Source organism: Pieris napi, chromosome 7 (genome assembly GCF_905475465.1).
Source record: "Pieris napi chromosome 7, ilPieNapi1.2, whole genome shotgun sequence".
Lineage (NCBI taxonomy): Eukaryota > Metazoa > Arthropoda > Insecta > Lepidoptera > Pieridae > Pieris > Pieris napi.
In genome coordinates, this window is record NC_062240.1 from 9,761,264 (window position 1) to 9,782,899 (window position 21,636).

The window sequence follows — 21,636 nt, forward strand, 5'->3', positions numbered from 1 at the left end:
AATATGATTTTAAATTAACTGCTTATTAGCGATGTTGTTATTTAAGACTACATTGCTATTATTTTATTACAAGGAGAAATATATTGATTACGATTGTATCTAGTGATTTACAAACGTATCTAGTGATAATCGATAATTAAGGCGTAAAGAGAGTTAGGTATACAACCAATATATTTAATATATTTAGACCATAAAAGTATACCGAGCGGGAATGTAACAATGAATTCTTTGAATCACCAAATCGTGACTGCTAGTCGAAAAACTAGTCGGATTTGTCAAATACAGTCCTTTGATTATATTACTTTACTAGTAAGTAGTATTTTTTTTATGGCTCTGGCATGATTTGTGCATTAGCCAGCGTCAAGTATAGGATTTTTTAGAATTCGTGCTTGTCTTTAGAAATTCGACCGTGTCCTCCATGTACGGTTTAGGCACTCGCCCGGTACCGCACAACCCTCCCAAAGGCCGAGAACAAATTTAAATTAAATTAAAACTTGCCCTCGAACCGGGAATCGAACCCGGTACCCCTCACCTAGCTGCTGCCACTTAATAAGACCGCTAGGCTATGAGGCCCCTAAAAGTAGTATTTGAAAATGTCTGTAACATTTTTTTTGAATAGCGCCATCTGTTTTCTTCTGGATAAAATACAATAACAAACGTTTTGTTAAGTTCAATCGATAATAATATGTTAGGAGCCGACGTAAATATTACTTTATTTATTTCAAAGATGGCGGCACAATTTAACTAAAATAATTATTTTTCATTTTTTTTACAAATAGCTATGATGTATATATATTATGTGGGTTAAATTAAATAAATAAGTAAGTAAGTTGTTTAATTTAAATTGTCATTGTCAGTACAAACATGTGTTAGGTAACTTTGTCACTCTCCGTTTATTCCCGATAGCTAAAATGTTAATGAAGGATGTTTTAAATTTGATTTATTAAGTTTAATCGTGTAACAGTAAATTAAGTCATTTATTTTTTTAACATTCATAGGTAAACAATATCTAAACCTATATGAATAAATTATATTTGGTTCTGTTTGATTTTAACTAGAAGAATATAACAGGTACATTATAGAATCACTCCACTTCTAGGATTGAGCCTATCAGCCTGGCATTTACATTCGACACAATAAGAACATGTCTTTCCAATCCCATTATAGCAATCATAATTATATTTAGAACTCGTACATAGACTCGAGTCACAGAGCCTTAGCACAAAAGTTTAACATTTCCAGAAAATACTTTTTGAATTTGGCAATGTTAGCTTGAGCGTGAGTCCCTCACCCCTTAGTGTCTATGAATCACGGATTGTGCACGATTGGGTTTTCTTAATATGTACGTGTTCACTGGCTCATACGGCGAAGGAAAACATTGTGAGGAAATCGACTTATGACCAAAAATCAGTTCAGGCACACAAAAATTAAACAACTACTTTCCTGTTGAAAAAAATGATCAAGAAACAAATACAGCCACTGCTTTTTTGTTTTATTCTTATCCAATACGTATTCTTAACGATAATTAAGTTATCTTTGGTATCCTATATGAATACGGATATCGATATACCAAATATAATAATTAAATCCTTAGATCTTATTCTACAAACTACGAGATTGCGAATTTAACAGATGCAAGAAACGCGTAGTTAGCATCCAACAAAGGTTTAAGTTTGTCTTCTATAACTTTCAAAGGAGCTGGGATCCTCTTTGCAAATCCAAAACTTCACAAGGTCACATTTCAATAACAGACCGCGCAAGGTTGGTGGCTGTGGGGTCTTGGGAATCCGGGCATTGTGTTTAGGGTTCAAAAGGGTGCCACTGTTTGTTAGTTGCTTTTGGACCCTGAATCACTTCGAATTGACATCAGCCTCTGCTTAAGAGTGCCCATATGTACTCCACATAAGTGTCCCCGTGGCTTTGAAGCCTCGGACACCATGGCCTAGTTTACCAAAAGAGTGCAGGTCGTTTTTCTCGCCACGCCGCGCTGAACGATATTATGTGCCGCTTTGTTGCCTCCGTCAATGTTCCAGCAATTTAACTTAATAACATAATTATGTTATTAAGTTACACATATAAGAGTCTTTCCTCCAACTTCGTTTTTGATCCTTTTGGAGTAGAGTCTCTTGGGCCGTAACGTTCAAGTGCACAGGCGCTTGTTAAAGATGTAAGTTAGCACCAGGTAGATAATACCGGTGACTCTAGAGCTGGTGCTTTCCTGGCTCAACGAATAAGTATCGAATAAGGAAATGCTGCCAGCGTTAAAGATACATAGGTACACTGCCACAGGGACCAAACTTTTTAAATTTGTTGTAATTTTCTTTTTAATAATTTTTAATTATTTTTAGTACTTATTTCCTTGTAGGTTTAGAAAATTGTAAATACTGTTTACTCGATTGTAATATTTATTAAAATATAATATGTTTAAAATATGTGAAATAATTCAGGTTTAAAGCAGCACGAATACAGCGTTTCGCATACATTGATGTAGGTTATAAAAATTATATTACATTTAGAAATCTATAATGCAACCAAGATGAGAAGCGATAATAATCGATAATAAATAAAATAGGTAACATTTATTAAATTTTATTTTATATACAAATAAAAATTCCCTTATGTAAACTTATCTTAAATTTAAATTTAATTTCTTATTCTACTCTGTACAATTGTACGTCAGGCAGTGAAGAACATGGCGGTGCGAATAAATATGGACATAATGGGGGAATAGATATGAGAATTTTCTATGGAATTACAGGCGGAGGCCCTTGTTTGTGCTGGCTACATAGTTGAGTAGTTCTTCAGAATCTTCGCAGACGACAGGTTTCTCGTGGTAGCAGGCGACGTCGTGCCAGGCGATACCGTCATTGTATACGTTGTTGAGAATACTTAAGCAAGACTCTGTGGTTCCGTTGATATCGTACTCGGCGTTGTCAGGTTGACGTTGCTTCTTGTGACCAGTCTGCGACCACGGGTTGTAGCCCCAGCCGTTTGCAATCTGTGGAACGATTTTTATTGATCACTTCACATAAAGATTTACAAATTATAGTTGTGATGTCGTTTTTTAATAAACGCCACAATTTTATAAGCTTAGATAAGATAATATATTATAACATATGTAATAGTTTGGGTAAAAAGTAAAAAAGAGTGGCGGAGAGTTTATTGCCAGTTCATCTCTTCCGTTCAACGCTCTCGATTTGAGAACTGGCAGTAAATGTAAAATTAGAAGCATTTAATGTATATTTCTTTTTTGACGTTCATTATACATTGTGTTACCTATATGAATAAATGATTTTTGACTTTTGACTTTGACTTTGTTTAGGAGGTGAGAACTAGCTTTTTTTAAAGAATATGAGATACAATATTGTTCGAGTGAATTTATTTAAGTTGAAATCTCATCACATATTATTTAAATGCTTCTTTCATTTTTATTTTGCAATGACAGGTAATTCTACAATTCAGCTTACCTGGTTGGTGGGTGAAATCCTCTCCCTGTTGGCGGACCAGAACCAACCTAAGACGTTCTTAGGTTCCAGGTCGCGACGAGATTCACAACCCTTGAAGTCGCACAGGCGGCCAGACGTCCAGATGTAAGGAACATCATCTGTAATTTAAATATTATATTAAAAAAACAGGGGTTTCCGGAATAGACTTATTTGGATAAAGACTATTCCACCATTGTAAGTTCTACATAATTGTATTGATGCATAAAAAATCCGTTTATAATTTTGACATTGTTGCTACAAAGCCGGAGTTACAATAACTTCCAATAGCGAAAAAAATAATAGCATTACGATGCCATGCTTTTGTATGAATTTTCAATACAGTTTTGTAATATTTGTAGACTTGGACGGTAAAAAAACGCTACGATGTTCTGAACCCTATCGCTATAGTTGGTACTTTGCAACGCGGTTATATTTTTATATGCGCGTACCATATTAAGTGTGACTTTAAAATTACATACATTTACAAAAATATTTTTTTAGTTTAAATTATTTAAGGGTTGTAAATGTAAGAAATTCTAGTGGAAGGAGTGATATCTCTCGACTATACTAGAAATAATTTTGTACTTTAATTTTAATTTATTGAGTACAAGGATTGAATTACGAAAAAAATATGAACGTCTTTTGATTAATCTATTAATTATGTATGCACACGTAATGTGTACCTCTATTTACTCACTGTATTTAAAATAACTCTTGCTTTGGAGATGGTTTTGAAATCGACATTCCTTGAACGTGTTAGGCAAACAGCCAAATATTGCAATTTGGAACGTTAACTGTCAATAATGTTTTTGTGGTTATATCGAAAAGATTTGTAGGCGCAATTTAAAAAAAAAAAAGTTAAATCAGTTTTTTTATAATCATATTCAACATACTTTGTAAATATAGATAACTAAATTAGGTGGTACAAGTAATTCTAATAAAAACGTTTTTGTTGCTTATACTTTTAAAAACGTATAAGTAACAAATGCGGAAAATTTTTACGAGACTAAATTTGAGTCACGCATTTTGGAAAGTACTACATATAAACTAGAAAGGGTTAGAAAATGTTAAATAAATTTCCCGGTAATGATGACTAAAAACTTAAAAAAGGACTTAATATACAAAATACGTTTTGCCCATTAAATGTTATCACGCAAATGTTTAATGTAAAAATGTTAAATAGAAATGTCTTTACGTACTTTGTTGGATGAGTTTGAAGATTAGATTATTTTCCTCCTGGGTTTCCATGGAGACGAGGTCCATACAATATTCGCGGCAAATGTTCCTGCCGTCCAGCCAGTCGACTTTCCTGTTTGCAAGCTCGGGCACATGACCACTGTAGAAGTAATTGTGGCCGCGGTAGTTGAACTCTTTCGGCCCTGAGGAAGAACATAATGTTGTATTACCATAAAACAATACATTATTAATACACTGGCAGTTTTACAACTTATATAACCTGTAACTGTTCCTACTCATAAAACTGAATTCTATCACTCCTCCTTTACTGTGCAAAGTATCCTGCTATGGAATTCCTTACCTATTGATATCAGACGAGACGACAATTTATAGTTTTTTTATAGAAAGCGCAGTGTAGCTTTTTTGATTTGACTTGTGTAATGCCGCCAAAACACGAAATAGAAATCCTCAAATTTCAACAACACAAACGTTCAATTGTTTTTGTTTAAAATAGGAAAAGTTATGTTAAAACGGATTTTAGAACAGGTTTTGATATCAACTTTTTGCATAATGAGATTAAAATTATTCTAATGAGTGTTAATGAATATTAACACTATTTCTTGTTTTTGATCAAGGCCAAGATTAGTTTAGAAATATATTTTAAGAACAAAACTCTCAGCCACACTCTTAAATTAAGAGTATTTTATACTCATTCACGCATACTTAAGATCTTACATGACTTTTGTATGATTAGATATAATACTAAAACTATTTTTTCTTCAAAAAAAAAAAATTATAAAGATGCATCTAGTTACAACAGGGACTACTCCTACTAAAGTTTCATTATTATTATTGTTATTAAAAGAATATCCACATTATGCAATTACAGACACGTTAGTTACGTCAAATACTTGATTAAGCTTGGGACTACATATGTTTTTGTTCATTAACGAATACCTCACAGGAGTTAGACATTGCAAAGACCTTTTGGTATTTCCATTTTAATTGGCTGCAGTATGTATCCCTTTAGGAGTGATGTACTGTAACAGTTGGTACAAGGCGATAGTATAAGCATTTTCAAATTTGGAATACTAAAATGCGAGTAAAGTGTTAGCAACTAAACTCCACAGATTTATGAATGATTAGTTGCTTAGTATGTAAAGCGGCAAACCATAGTTCACATGTGGTAACATTAAAAACTATTGTTTTCAAGAAACGCGCGAAATGACAAGCATTCTGACCTTTTGAGTAAGAGTGAGTCGTGTACTTAAGTAGGTTACTAATTATAATAATTGTAAAACAATGTTGTAATGGACATTATAGATTCATAAGATGTTATCGTTCGCACTTTTAAATGCAGTGATGTTACGTAATTTGACCTCAAGTAGAATTACTAATTCTAAAGATACTGTTGCGTTGACGGGTCATGTACCCATTGACCGAGCCAATCATGGTCATGACATTGAGATTAATATTTGCTAAAAGAGGAACTTTTACATAAGCCGACCTTTCCGTATTTCGTAATACTGTCTGGACGTCGCGTTTTAAGTATTGGAATTTCATTGCCTTATAATAATAATCATAAGAGAGCAAGAAGCTGAATTTAGGCGATACCTACCGCATATCTGAAATAATTTCATTGTAATTACAGCTTCTATTTTATTTTATTACAAACTCAATGATTTAGAATGAGTTATTGATGATTGCGAGTATTAAATACATGGATTTCTAGTTGTTCGAAATACAAATTATATGTCAATTTTATAAAAAGATGTCTGAATTAAAACAAGAAGAAGGGGGGCCTCATAGCCTAGCGGTCTTATTAAGTGGCAGCTAATAAGGGTACTGGGTTCGATTCCCGGTTCGAGGGCAGGTTTTAATTTAATTTAAATTTGTTCTCGGCCTTTGGGAGGGTTGTGCGGTACCGGGCGAGTGCCTAAACCGTACCTGGAGGACACGGTCGAATTTCTAAAGACAAGCACGAATTATAAAAAAATATACCACAAATCGTGCCAGAGCCATAAAAAAAAAACAAAAAAAAACAAGAAAAATCGACCTTCAAATATTATCTGTCCCAGACACCTAATCAAAAAAAACAGCCTTGCGAGTAGTACTTTAACAGAGTTAAGACCCACTCTGTGCTTAATAATTCCGCGCCTTCTTTTGTTTTTTATAAAACTTTACTCGTTATGGTTCTATAGATAAGCTAAACTATTAATTATTGTCATTTATCGTGTGTGCCATCTTTGATCGAGGTAGAAGCCTCTGTCACGCGGTGCCAACAACCAACTGGGCCAAGGATTTTCTGCCGGATGTTCTTTTAACAATCAAACTGAGATGGCGTCAAATTTTATTCAAATATCCAAAGGTGAAATGTTAAAAATTGTATTCTATTTGATTTTATTTACGCCTAAATTGATATACGCAACTTGATATTACGACGCAGTATCACGCCTTCACAATTTTTAATGACATATTTTATGGTACATTTTTATTGTTGATTTCGCATTACATGACAACTTGGAAGTTCATAAATTATGTTTTAAAACGTGTTTATTTGCGTCGGATAACAAAACTCTCTCTTTTAAATTCAGTCTAAATACATTCGCACAAATAATGAGTTGGTTCTTTAATTATATATACACATGTTCAGGCAAAAGAGTATACTGTTTTTCTATACCGCGTCTTCATAATTACAGTATATAATTTTTTCTCATGTCTAACCAGCCAGCACATTGAATAGTAATGAAGGAGGTTAGGTATTCACAAATTTACAACTATTTATAAGCACTGAGATGGCTAGTTCAAAAGATATATCAAAATAAAAAAAATTCTTATTAGGATTGCAAAAATATCGATAATGAGGTGCTATTTGATTGTAAGCGACGATTGTTAGACCTTGCGCAGCGACAGACAGATGTGTGAACCGTGATTGTGTGGAACACAATAGTGTACAGTCTCATGATTCTGTCAGCATTGTTTCGTTTAGGGTAAAGCTAGATTGGACATTGGCTACATTTTTATTTCGAAACATGTTTGTATTGAATTAACTTGCGAATTTAGTTGTGGTTCTACTTTTAAAGTTTACATGATGGATTATGATGACGCTTTCTACGGATGTTTTGGCCATATCTGAAATTTTAAATTTAAGTGATGTTTATAAGAAATGTTTCAAGTACAGATCTGTATAAATTAAAAACTTTTTCACCATTTTGAAATAATTTAAAGTTGGAACCAAATACACCATTTCATATCTTTTTTTATGGCAGGCACTCATATCCGCACACGGACACCCATTTTAGTGGCTGCGGCCTTTAAGGGGAATATGGTATCTTTTTAAACAATTGGAGGTTGTTGTCCTAAGGGTATACCTCCACCGGGAATCTAGTCTTTTCCACAGTTCGCTAATTGCCTCGTTTTAAATAAAGTACTAATCTGTCTCTTTTCATTACAGCGTAATCGCAATTTAGCAGAATGAGACGAAATAATAATTAAGTTAAACAAATGACAGATTTGGTTTTATGAATAAGGGTTAGTGTTTCCGTTTGTATGACGTACTTTCGTAAGAGGTCGGGTCTGGATCACCTTAATATATTTCCAAATTTTGCTTCCCTATACTACTATATTTCTATCGATCGTTACTATGTCTTGATATTATTAAAATACCCCATAACATTTAATTTTATTAGCAATACCAATAAGCAATAGTTCGTGTATGTTATTTACATCATTAAAATATCAATAGTACGTAATGATAGATGCCTCTCAGTTATTTTGAAATTCGTATTGTATTGATGATTTACAACCTTTACGAAATATACCATCGATATTTACAATAATTAAATCGAAGGTCGGAATGTTTCACATTGTAATAAATATCACAGAGTATATTGGAATTTCACATGTTACTGGCCAGTTAGGAAATCAAAACCATAGAGCAATAAATAAGAAACCAAAACCGTAAACGAGGCTAAAGAGCAATACTAGCGGTCTTATTAAGTGGCAGCTAGGTGAGGGGTACCGGGTTCGATTCCCGGTTCGAGGGCAAGTTTTAATTTAATTTAAAATTTGTTCTCAGCCTTTGGGAGGGTTGTGCGGTACCAGGCGAGTGCCTAAACCGTACATGGAGGATATGGTCGAATTTCTAAGGCAAAAAGCACGAATTATATAAATCTTATAGGCCATCAAAAAAAAAAAGCAATACTTTTTATACGGCACTATTGAAATTATATTTACTTTTGTTTAGAATAATCTATAAAAGTTTAATTTTTTCAGACAATAATTGTAACTAAGATATGTTAGTACCTACATCTACTCATTTTTAAACAAACTTATATTGTACATGGAACTCGAAAAAGCAAAAGTAAGTTCAAAGAACATTTTACCTGATCTTATAGTGGCTGTTAAAAACGTGTCGCTAAAAAAATTATTAGTTTAATAAAGTTACTGTTACAGAGTACAAATGCTTAAAGTATGGATATAGTGAATATTAATCATAGTAAATAAGAAAAATGCAGTGGAATAAAAAAATCAGTGTTGGTCGTAGGTTCGATTCCCGGCTGTGCACTAATGGACTTATTGTCTATGTGCACGTTTAATATTCGCTCGAACGGTGAAGGAAAACATCGTGTTGAAACCGGCATGTCTTAGACCCAAAAAAGTCGACGGCGTGTGTCATGCACAGGAGGCTAAACACTTACTTGCCTATTAGATTGACAAATGATCATGGAACAGATACAGAAATCTGAAGAAATAATATGAATGAAAAATATTTGTACATATCTAATATATAAAATTCTCGTGTCACAGTTTTCGTTGCCATACTCCTCCGAAACGGCTTGACCGATTTTGATGAAATTTTTTGTGCTTATCCGGTATATATGAGAATCGGCCAACATCTATTTTTCATCCCCCTAAATATTAGGGGTAGTCCACCCCTAAATTTTATTTTTTAGACAAAAACATACAACCCCTAATTTTCACCCCTCTACGATCAACCCCTATTTTTATTATACATAAATGATATACATGGCAAAACGACGTTTGCCCGGTCAGCTAGTTTTCCTATATTTGTTTGTTTTCATTTTATATCAAACATGTCATAATAACATATCATAAAACTAGCCTATTCTTTAGTTTTAATTGATTGTAGAAAGCTGAGTTCCTTACGTGTACACAATAGTAATTTGTTATGGTTTATGACAAAACGTAAATTTCTACGTTTCCAGTAAATACTCTTAGTACTTTCTACTTGCTAAGTTCATTGTACCTTATTTCCCATTCTAGAAGTTTGTTTTATATGGTAAATAATTTTGCTTTTGAATTAACATGTTTAACCTATTTTCGTAACTATCCATGTATGGGACTCACATATTTCTGCTTCTGTGTCATTGATAATCTAGTTAGTGATTATGCCATTCTATCAAGCCCAAACAAAAATTGGTTTAGCGGTGTTGTTGTTGGAACTCAAAAAATGGTTAAGACGGCGGTGATAAGTAAACACGGCAAAGCTAAGAATTTAATTGTTTTAGTTTACTTCAGTGAAAACCTAATAAAATCAACATAAAGAAATGTGAAATTTGTTTGTATTTTTGAATATTAAGATGCATTATACAATAATGTATTTTTTTAACTTTGGTATCTATAATAATAAAGCGTAAATATTCTTACTTAAGCACATGAACTGCTGAAGAAGTTTGTGTTTATGGATTAGACATTAGAAAATAATACCCGACTACTAATTATAGGTATACATATATACAATCACATAATATTAACATTAAGACTGTTTGAACTTATTGTTTGTTGTCCCGAAAAATAACTTCGATTTTCAGTTTTTTTTATAGAACAGAGGGCAAACGGGCAGGACACCTAATGTTAAGTGACACCGCCACCCACGGACACTCTAAATGCCAGATGGATCGCGAGTCTATTGCCGGCCTTTTTATAAGTCTCTGGAATAACGAAGTTACACGGCGTTTCATTACACTGTTATCATCATTATTATATTACACAACACTATGTATATAACGATCACATAACAAAAATAATGATTTTATTAATATGCATAATAAAAATATCGTACACAACACTACGAAGGTAATAGACAAGACACAGAATACGAGAATATTTAAAATTAGATCACCATAGACAACCTTAACATTTACAAACCGGTTACTTTATGACATAATTTCACTCTCGTTAAATTATGTAATTTAACATTTAACAGCTGATTGATATGATTTATTGTAAGCGTATTTTTATTAAGTATTTTTGCCGAAAGGGTATTTTATTTATAGCATAATATGCTAAGCTCACTATAAGTAGCACGACTAAACTTATTATGGGCCTTAAACAAAATTACCTAAGAGCAAGCGTGCCCTGTATAGGGTTTGACATTACCATACTAGATCATAATATTGTGATAGACATATTTCCAAAATCTTTAAAAATATTTCTTATCTCCCTTGTAATTATTTTTTTAAATATTTATATAACTCAATCGGGACTAACGGAAAACCCTGTTGAATTGATCTTTTTATTTTCAAATGTTCATACTTTTTAAAATTCACAAGGTAATCGGTTTTACTTACTATTGGCACACTTCTGAGGGTTTGGCAGAGAGAGGAAACGGCCGGGTTTCTGGGCTGCAGCCAAAGCCGCTAACGCTGCGGCACACGCCACAACTAACCACGCCTGCATCTGAAAATCAAAAACAAAGTTAAATTAAATAAATAAACGCTAGTTTGTATGTAAAATGTTAAATTAATTTAAAATTACACTATTATTGCATTCAAGAGAATTGTGTTAATAACCTCAAATGTTTTGGCTCTTTAGTTTTTGGGTCTTTTTATATAATAGGGGTGCCAACAACCGCCCATAGATCCATGGGTGCGATGCCAGCATTTAGGCTTTCAGTAGAGACTTTCTTCTGGACAGCGATCACCTTAGAGACTCGTTTGGGTCTAAATACTCTTAGTATTACTCTTATTCAACGCCTTTGTGTCTAAAAGGCTAATACATTGACTGAAAATGTTGAGATCGGATACTGCGCAATAATATTTTTTATGGAACATTTTACCTAATGTTAAGTGCCCATAGACGAGAGTGGGTTGCCGGCTTTATGATAATAAGTAACCTCTTTTCTTGGTTATTATAATTGTTTTCTATTGATAAGCATAGATAACTGATCATTAACAATGTTCGAGAATGAATGAAAGCAGAATTAAAAGGTCAATGCAGTGGCAGTGAAGAGGATTTAAAAACAATCAAGAATTACTATACATATATATATAAATATTGGGACATTATTTAGTTTGTATGTCCTAATTTCTATGCACACATTTCAAGTTGCATCTAATAGTATGAAATAATATTGAAATATATTCTAAACATTGCTAAGGCATTATTGATAGTTGAACAACAATAATATTTGCCAAAGAAATTAACGGTTAAAGGTCAAGATCGAATCTACGTAGAATATATACTTGGTCACGCGGTAACACTCCATGTCTTTTAGTTTGTATGGGACAGTTTTATTAACACTTTAAAACTATGTATGTATGTATTATGAAAAAGACTTCTTAACATGAGTTATAATAAAAGGAGCATCAATAAGAGATATATCTCAAATTGCTTAAATAAATCGTTGCAGCAATTTCGCTAATTATAATTTGTATTTCATTGTATATAATATACTGTTTTTATTGATGTATCCTTCTTGAATAATAAATAGAATCATTGATTTTTTTCAAGAAACATTTTCTGTGCCTACTAACTGGAAATGATATTTGTTAAATATTAATTTTATTAGTACATACACCTAATAACGTCAAAAGAATTAAGTCGCTTTTTGCTTAGACTTGTGCAGTGTGCACACTTGCAAGCTATACGCCACGTGTTTTAAACCTTTCGCGTAGAAATAATGAACAAACTTTAATCAGATAAGAGTGTATATTTTAAATCTGTCTTTCATTCACAAAAGACAATATCATTTAATAGATAACAAACACGAAATTAAACAGTAAAAACATGAACAATAGATGAAGATAACATTTTAAGTCTATGGGTAGGTATGTTACTTAAAGATACAATTACGTAAAGGTTTTATAATATGAGTCGATTATAAATATAAATATATGAGCTACCGCCATTACCGGTTTTCTTTTATATTTTCCACGTTTTTAAGTTTTTCTTTACAGTATTATTTTATATATAATAGGTAATTCAGGCCGGCACTTGCGAGCATTTCGGGAAATGTGAGTGTCTATGGGCCGCTGCCCGTTTGGCCTATAATAATTGGTTGTATAAAAAAAATTCAATAGAAATTCATATTTTTTTAAAAGATTATTCAATTATGTTCATTGTCAAAATTTATTTCATAGTTAGACGTTTTGAATCTGTGCTTCATACTTTTTCTCATTCAATGCTTTATTTATTTTTGCATTATGAATTTTCAACTAATAAACTCGTAAAACAAGTTCCAAGAACGTATTACGTAATTATATTAGTTTTTCAATCACGTACTTAGTAATATGGCGATGATGTTCAAATGCCAACTAGGTTAATAGATATTTAATAGGCCGTCTATCTAACAAAATGATTAGCTATCAAAACATTAGGTCATAGTATATCTATTACGTGTATTATACCGCTGTAGATTAGGGATCCTATATTTTCTTATCAAACCTGGGTTTGATTTATGACGTAATATTCATTATTATTAAATGATTACCTTAGTCGAATTATTTGACCCTGAGTTTTCGACCCTGATATCATTCCACAGACTACAAGAAAAATACAAGACGGCTTGTAAAGCCTCCTTATTCGTTAAAACAAAAAAAAAACACTTTAAATTTTTTTGTCTACGTAAACATTATCTACACTCCAATGTACCAACTTATACCGGGTGTCGGTAATTTTTTATCAAAAAATATGAATACAGATTTTCTAAGATATTCAATATTTTTTATCACTATTGCATCAATGCTTCAAGGCTGTTAATTATTAAAATATAAGTAATGAATAGCTCTTATATTAAAATACAAAATTTTTAATACTTGAAAGTTGTATCTCCTAAGAATGTGAATATAAATAAATAATACTCCTAACAATGACAATGTAAAGAAATAATTAATGAACTGCATAGATTAACAGACATTTTTAATTGTCCGTTTAGTGAACTGACAAAATGTTTGCTTCATGTCAGTTCGTATACATACTGAATTAAATAGTTAGACTTTGTAAATATTTTAATCTTTTACTGTTTAATGTTGTGTTGCTTTGCGTGTGATGTAATTGGAGTATTCTGTAATGGTAACTTATTTTGTGAAATGCATCAATAAAAGATCTTTTATATTTTGGGCTTTCGATGCCTTAGCTTATCTCAAGATAATATAGTGGACATTGATGTAGTGGTGCCGAGCTTATCATATTACGTAAAAGCCGGTCCGGAGAAGCCTACGGCGACATGACAAACACTAACGAAACATTCGACCCAATTTATAAACAAGCGTAAAGGCATGTCACAATGTGCGTGACGTCACTAAATTTTTTCACTTAAAGGCTGATATTTCAACCGACTTCTGGAAGGACTTTTTTTTAAATAAATAAATGAAAAAGCGTGGGTTGCTCGATAGACGAAAGGCACAGAGCGCCCCACGCTTTTTCACAATAATACCAGTATTTTTTGTTCATTACCATTTTCAGCCTAAATTAGGAATTATTTTTCACTTTTTAGTTTGATGTGCTTTAAAAGCGTGTGTTCTAGTTTTTTTAAACTATTATTTTTTTTTAATTTTTTTTTCGGATTATAGCATTGTCATCGATCTTTGACGGGTGCGCAAAGTTTGAATTAAATCTGTCCGTTAAAAGTGGGTCAAAATCGAGTCTGAAGGAGTCAGTTACATACATACATACAGGTGAAGCTAATATAAAGCGTGTAAAAAAGGAGGTTAGTTGATTTTCATGATCGACTCCGTGGCTTAGGTTATCACGTGACCCGGATGTCAAGGATCAATCGCCCCAAAACATTGTTACGAGTTGAATGTTCTACAAAAAAACATCATGTGTTTATAATAATGAATAGAACCGTCTTCTGCGTGTCTTCTATTCATATATGTGCCCCGTTAGAGTATGTGTTAGTTTATGTAAATAAACACATTGAAATCAACGTAGGAAAACTTCACGTCTTATTACAAAACGTAATAATTAGTGTGAATTATCTTTATTAATAACTAGACTAAGGAGAGTAAGAAGCAGTGTTGGCCTAGTGGCTTCAGGTTCTAGTGAGGTCGTAGGTTCGATGTCTCGGCTGTGCACTAATGGACTTGCTATGTGCGCATTTAATCTTCGTTCGAACGGTGAATGGAAACATCGTGAAGAAACCGGCTAGACCCAAAAAGTCGACGGCATTCGTCAGGCACAGAAGGCTGAACACCTGCCTATTAGATTAACAAATGATCATAAAACAGATACAAAAATCTGATGCCCAGACCTCAAAAAGGTTGTAGCGTCATTGATTGATTTATTTCATTCTAATAGATCGCTCCAAATTTGAGGTAGTCCTACAAAGTCATCTTATTAGTTCATAATTGTAATTGGAAACGTAACACCTATCATACAATATTTATAAAACATTCAGAGATTTAGACTATACCGTGAAAGTTTTTATTGAATTAAAAAAAAAGATTTTAATTAACTGTTCTATCACGATCATTACTCCGAATGCCATAATCAAGATTACCAGTAACCTTACGCTATAAACGTCGATGAGTAAAAACTTGTTTCTATTCATATGCTAATATCACCTCCATCATAAGATCACAATTGCCGTGTTTCCACACCCGGAAACAGGTGTTGTTATGCGGATTGCGCTGGAGATGTAGTATGTACAGCCTTGACACGTTTAATTATTTAATGGACGGTAATTGCATTTGTTAATTACGAATCACGTTCAATGATTATATATAATATAAAAAGCTTTACAAAAGAACCTTAGTTGGATGACTTAAATTGGTTACATCTGCGTAGAATGTGTATTAAAAGGCTAAGCTTTGCGTAAAGTAGGAGACCTAATTTTTGTAAATACAACAAAAGACACACGAAGTATTTGACGCTAAAATCGACTTAAAACATAGTATGGGAAGCTTACTTTACGTATAGTACGTATTTTTCGAACAGAAACGTAATGTTGTCGAAATAGTAGTTAAAGACACGACACATGTGGTCTTTAAATCAATTATCACTGAAATAGGCCCTTTCCTCTATTAGCTATACATTAGATTGCAGCTGCAACTAACGAAAACCAAAGATTAGAGGTGCGCAGTCGTTATTTACTTCGATTTCTTAACGCATAAGTAGGACCTGTAACAGTTTATGTTACGACATGTCTTTTGAAATCTATATCACCAAAGTACTGTCCAATTAATTGTTCTTTATTGATGTAATAGTCTTTGATTTACGGGAGATCACCACGATAGTCTCTCGCGGGCCCTGACTGGTTTAAAACTCTTATATAATGTAATAAGTTTGGGGTTTATTTAAATTACAAAGTTTGAAGCGTCATATGAATCGACTCTGCTTAACAATTACAGAGTTATTGCCGCAATATTCAATGAATTTTGTATCAACATTCTTGACTCGTTTAATTAGAGCTTCCTCATCCACCGATGGCAATAATGCACGCATAAATTGACATTGTTCGCAATTTAAATTCATCTCGTCTTGTTTGTATTTCTAAACATGCAATGCATCTACATGATGAGCAACCAGTTTATAATATAAGCTTCAGCTGAGATGTTTACGCAATATGTTTCATGTTTTTCTCTAGAATCATCGCAATTAAGCTTTATAAATCACACTACATTATGTAACATTATATACTACTACAACAGTATATAGTTTCAAGCGGCTAATTCCTTAGTTATAGAGAGATTTTAATCTATTTTCGTAAATAAATCTCTTTTGAATGCCAATAAATATAAGATATTGGATTTCATAGAAATAATTAGATTAGATAGAAGATTATAGATTGAATATAAAAACACTACTGAAAACCAGGAACATAATGAAAAAACTTAAAAACTTTTTATTATTTCCGACCTATTTACTTGTTATGTTTTCGGAAGTATGTAATACAAAGCTAAAGTTTTCCCTTGACATCCGAGTTATAGAGATTCCACTGTTTTATCGCACGCTGTATACAGTATATATGAAAATACTGACTGTATTTTGTTTTTCTAACCAATACCAACATAGCAACTAAGATGTAATTGTTACTAACGCTTATTAAATCTACATATGTATGTAATCTAAAATTAATAACTTATTATTATGTAAACGTGTATTTAATTGTGCCAAATATTGACTTCCCATTAAGTATAATATGAATACTGAATCAACACTCTGTAAGACTTAAATTTTTTAAGTCTAAATATTTGTTACGCCATATATCCAAGTTTTGCGACAAATAACCATGGTGTTAAGTGGACCATTATCGTCGCACTACATTGTATTTGTATTGCAATAGCGAATCCAAAGCGATGCTTAGCCACAATGCATTTCCAAGGGGTTTTGCAATGTCTCGAGGCCAGCCATCCGTCAGACTCGATCACGATCCTGTGCCATCGTGAGCAACATTAAGCCTTGCCAAACGCTTCCAGTACAGTGGAACTGCTACGCGAATACAATAGAAATGCAAATATATAGTTTAAAAAGTGACTTCAAACAAGAACACTAATTTTTAATTTAGTTCTAAATTTAAAAATACGATTGCCATCAAACCATTTATGTATGTGATTCTAAACTCTCTGAAAAGTATCTCAAAAGATTTTCGATGTAAGTGGAGCTTTTGATACTTGCAATTTTCACGTAAGTTCTAAAAGAAGTTTGTTTAAATATGTGATGTGAACTTAATAAATAAATTCATATTAAAAAGAAACTGTAATCAGAACAGATATAGAATTAAAACCACAGACTAAATACACCTTTACCGTCAAACTTCAGTCGCGTAATGACATATGCGCTGACCCCGAATCATCGAATCGAATGCGATTTATCGAAGTTCCACTCTGCCATAATTATCACCGTACGAAGGATCTCATTACACACTGACAGTATGACACGCATTGTTCGAGACGTCCTACTTTCAATACGATGGGGCAAAAACATATTTCAACAGATGTTCACTTGTTTTGTTTATAAAAACAGTCTAGGCCGTGGAAAAATATTGCGAATTAGCCATAAATGGGTACATATTATGAAGTCTATATTTTTTATAAACTAATTAGTTTTCGTAAGAAAGCTGGTTGTTTGTCATAATTGTTGTCTACATATCTCAAAATAACTTCATCATATAGGTAGCCAAGTACACTAATGAACGTCAACAGAAAAGATGTTAAATTTATTCTAAATTTACATTTACTACCAGTTCGCAAGTCAAGGGCGTAGAGCGGGTAAAGAAGAATATAAAAAAAGAATGTTAAAACATACTATTTCAGCTTATCAAGAACATGGTTTGGTTCTAGTTAGTTCGTTCTATTTCTTTGTATTACGAAATGAAAGAATTATGAGCAATGTCAAATGAATACTTTATGAAACGCATCTTTAAGTTTTAAGCTTTAAAAATCTTAAAACAGTATGTATTTGCCATACTAGTACGGAGTTAATTATATAATATAATTATATAAAAATAAATTGCTTGGCGTAGCAAGGCCTACGAAATCCCGGTTAATTAGGGCAACTATCATTATAGTTATTTACGATAATAATATAATTTAACTTTGTTAAAATAATTAATAGTATTATGAAATTTGTACAGTAATGAACACAATGACTGGTACTCATCATCGTTGGATCGTACTTTGCATTTTAATTCAAATTCTTTGGCAATGCAACCGCGTCTAACATAGCAATGGAACAAAAGAATTTATATTCAGGTCATAGATGACCCGTCATTATTTGCTTTTACGTCCTCATAATCAAGAGAAACTTTTTATGGCTATCACCCACTCGTGTATTTGAAATACTTAAAGCTTAACTCACTTTGTTATGTACAATTAAGTTTAGATTCAGAGTCGAGACTTAGCGGGAACATACTCGTATGTCAAAATCTAACATGTTTTGCAAAGATTTTATTCGGTTGGGGGTCATACTTAGTGCATAGCCTTGACTCTCAATCTTAATGTTTTCATATATTAACTCTATCAATTTCTGTTTTTTGATAAATGATATCAGAAAAAGATTGCTATTTTTTATTTAAATAAATTAAATTTCCAGGCTTTGAATTAAATCCAATTAAAACGGAATGAAGGTAAGTTGCAAAAGAACTGCTATATATTAAACTCGTGAGTTACTGATGTAGTAGTTGCTGGTAACTAGGGCAATTTGTACCAAAGTGTGTACTGGTGTTGCCGTTTATTAGGGAAATGCGAAATGTCAAATAGCAGCATTTTGCAAATGTAAAAAAAATACTTATTCTTACAATTATTAATAATACTTTACTTTGTCAAAATTAATAATGTTTTAATTTCATCCTCATATTTCCGCAGACTTGTATGTTTTTATTACAATTTATTATATCACAAATATTATCGAATTAAATATTTTTGGCGCAAGACAGAGATCATTAATTTAGATACCAAATATAGATAAATATCATCTGTGAAACTATATAATTTGTCATGGCAGTATATTTAATGACTACAGCCCTGCGATTCTGTAACTCACTTTTCGAACTCACACAGCGGTTTTCGCATCAGCGGTCGCTCTCAAATCAGTCGTGAAGCAGTCATTTTAAGTTTGGCATTCTGATAAACAATAAACTACAAGCTCCCACCTTTTCAGAATGCCAAATCATAAAATGACTGCTTCACGACTGATTTGAGAGCGACCGCCGATGCGGAAACCGCTGTGTGAGTTCGACAAGTGAGTTACAGAATCGCAGGGCAGTACATGATTGACTTGTTGTAGAGATCTTTAGAACAGCTTACTTAAGAAATAAACGCCGATACTGACTTGACATATAAAAGACATCAACGCGAGAGATTTTAATTGAGGCACGTTACCTGACAAGATAGACCGTACCTTCAAATAATATATTTAAAAACATAAAATTAAGCTACGAATTATGAAACATTCATTATTGCAAATGAAAAAATACTAAAAGATAAAAAAAGTTTTATTTAAATATCGAATTTTTTTCTTTGCGCGTCTAGGCTAAAAAAAGGTGTATAGAAGAAATAGAAGCGTTAGTAGAAAGCGAATGGAGAAAGAAAGCCAAGGATTCTCTATCTATGGCTTTTTAGAAAAAACTGGAGCAGGCCTTTACCCGTGAAGGGGTTCCGATCAATGGTACTGAAGGAAGTTAGGATATTAGGATAACAAGAAAAAGTGTATATAACAAATGTAATCTAAATGTAAATTAAGAATGAATTTAACATCTTTTCTGTTGACGTTCATAAGTGTACTTGTTTACCTATATGAATAAAGACATTTTGAGTTTGAGTTATAACTGTATATTAAACATTTGTAAAGATAAATAAAAGCGTTATTATTATTAAGCGACTAGAGTATATAAAGACACATGAAGCAATAAGCAAGTAAATAAATTTAATGTTACAGGTCAAGTGTGAATCAAGTCGTTAGGTACATCTTACAAATTTCGCGTGCCGTAATTACATCCACCAATTGTACTATAACGTTCACATAGTTAAAGTGTATTGTTACCCTTGAACTATTGCCCAAGCAAAGAATAATTTAATTTTTAAAGATTAAAATTATATTACTTCTATTTCGACTTAATTTTTTATGCCCAAGCCTAAGGTTAAGGTTAAACGGCTTAAGTCACTAATTAGTTATTAATTTTATTGGTATATCGATTTTGGAAGCCAAGGTCAGCTTTTACATATTTGAATAATTTCGCAACCGGCTTTGACGTTAATTCTAAAATATTTGTCATTTGAAAGTATCTATGGACTTTCAAAATATTATGAAATTTGATTTTAACGTTAGACTAAGTCAAAAGATTCCGATTTAAGTGAAAATAAGTGGCTAAAGGGCTTTATAATTTCAGCAAGTTTGTGTTGTAACCACAGTTTGACATACATACAATTTTCGTTGTTGTCTTTAGAAAGAACTTGATTTTAAGTAGAATGTTTAACTTAATTTATATTAAGTTTTCTACTTATTATAAATATCTTATTTATTATTATGTTAATTCTTAGTCAAGAGACAATTTGATAAAATAATACTATATTCAATAAACTTTAGACTTCAAAATACTGCATCTATTTAATTTCTGTATTCATTTAATTGAACACACATATCAATTGTATTATTGGATCGTAATCCTGGAACTCATTTCCTTTATATTCCTTAAAATAATGACTCACCTTGTATATTGTGAACGGCGGGAAAAAACACACGTACACTTCTGTAATAGCTCGCGGCAGGTTTCGACGATGTCTTTTATAGTGAACGTAGCGGGGATGCGCGGGCGCATGTGGGGACGGTACGACGATCACGAGCTTGGAGCCAACAATATCTGACCTCTGGTCAACGATGCTGGACCAATTATAAGATAATATTGAATGTCATCTGTAATATATGTGTGAAAATCGAATTAGCTGCGTTTTGTTTGTAATTCAATGTTATTTTTATCATAGCTACATAACGACTCGACCGCTTTTGATAAACTTATCGTAGGTTCATCTTCTACGTGCGATAAGTTATAACAGTTATATACAATGTAAAAATCTCCTTCAATTCGTGCTACTAAAAGCACATAAAATGGTTGAAAAAATAAATTTAATCATACGAATAACATTTTCAATTGTTTAATAATGAATAAAAATGTGTATTATATATATGGTAGTTACGTTTTATTATTATTATACCTGCACGCCTAAAAGGCAACCTTCATTATGAAAGCGTCTACGTTCCGGTTCCTGTGAATCCATTCGAAGCGTTTTCATAT

General features: G+C 32.5%; 1 protein-coding gene across 1 annotated transcript; it reads right to left on the reverse strand.

Moving 5' to 3' along the window:
- Nucleotides 1-2,573: 2,573 nt before the first annotated feature.
- On the reverse strand, nucleotides 2,574-21,207 carry LOC125051172. Its single transcript, XM_047651347.1, has 5 exons — nucleotides 21,053-21,207; nucleotides 11,255-11,363; nucleotides 4,685-4,864; nucleotides 3,468-3,604; nucleotides 2,574-2,998 (listed from the first exon to the last, which is right to left on the reverse strand). Exons 2-5 carry the CDS (start codon nucleotides 11,361-11,363, stop codon nucleotides 2,753-2,755), a joined length of 672 nt encoding a protein of 223 aa, XP_047507303.1. The 5' UTR covers nucleotides 21,053-21,207; the 3' UTR covers nucleotides 2,574-2,752.
- Nucleotides 21,208-21,636: the final 429 nt, after the last annotated feature.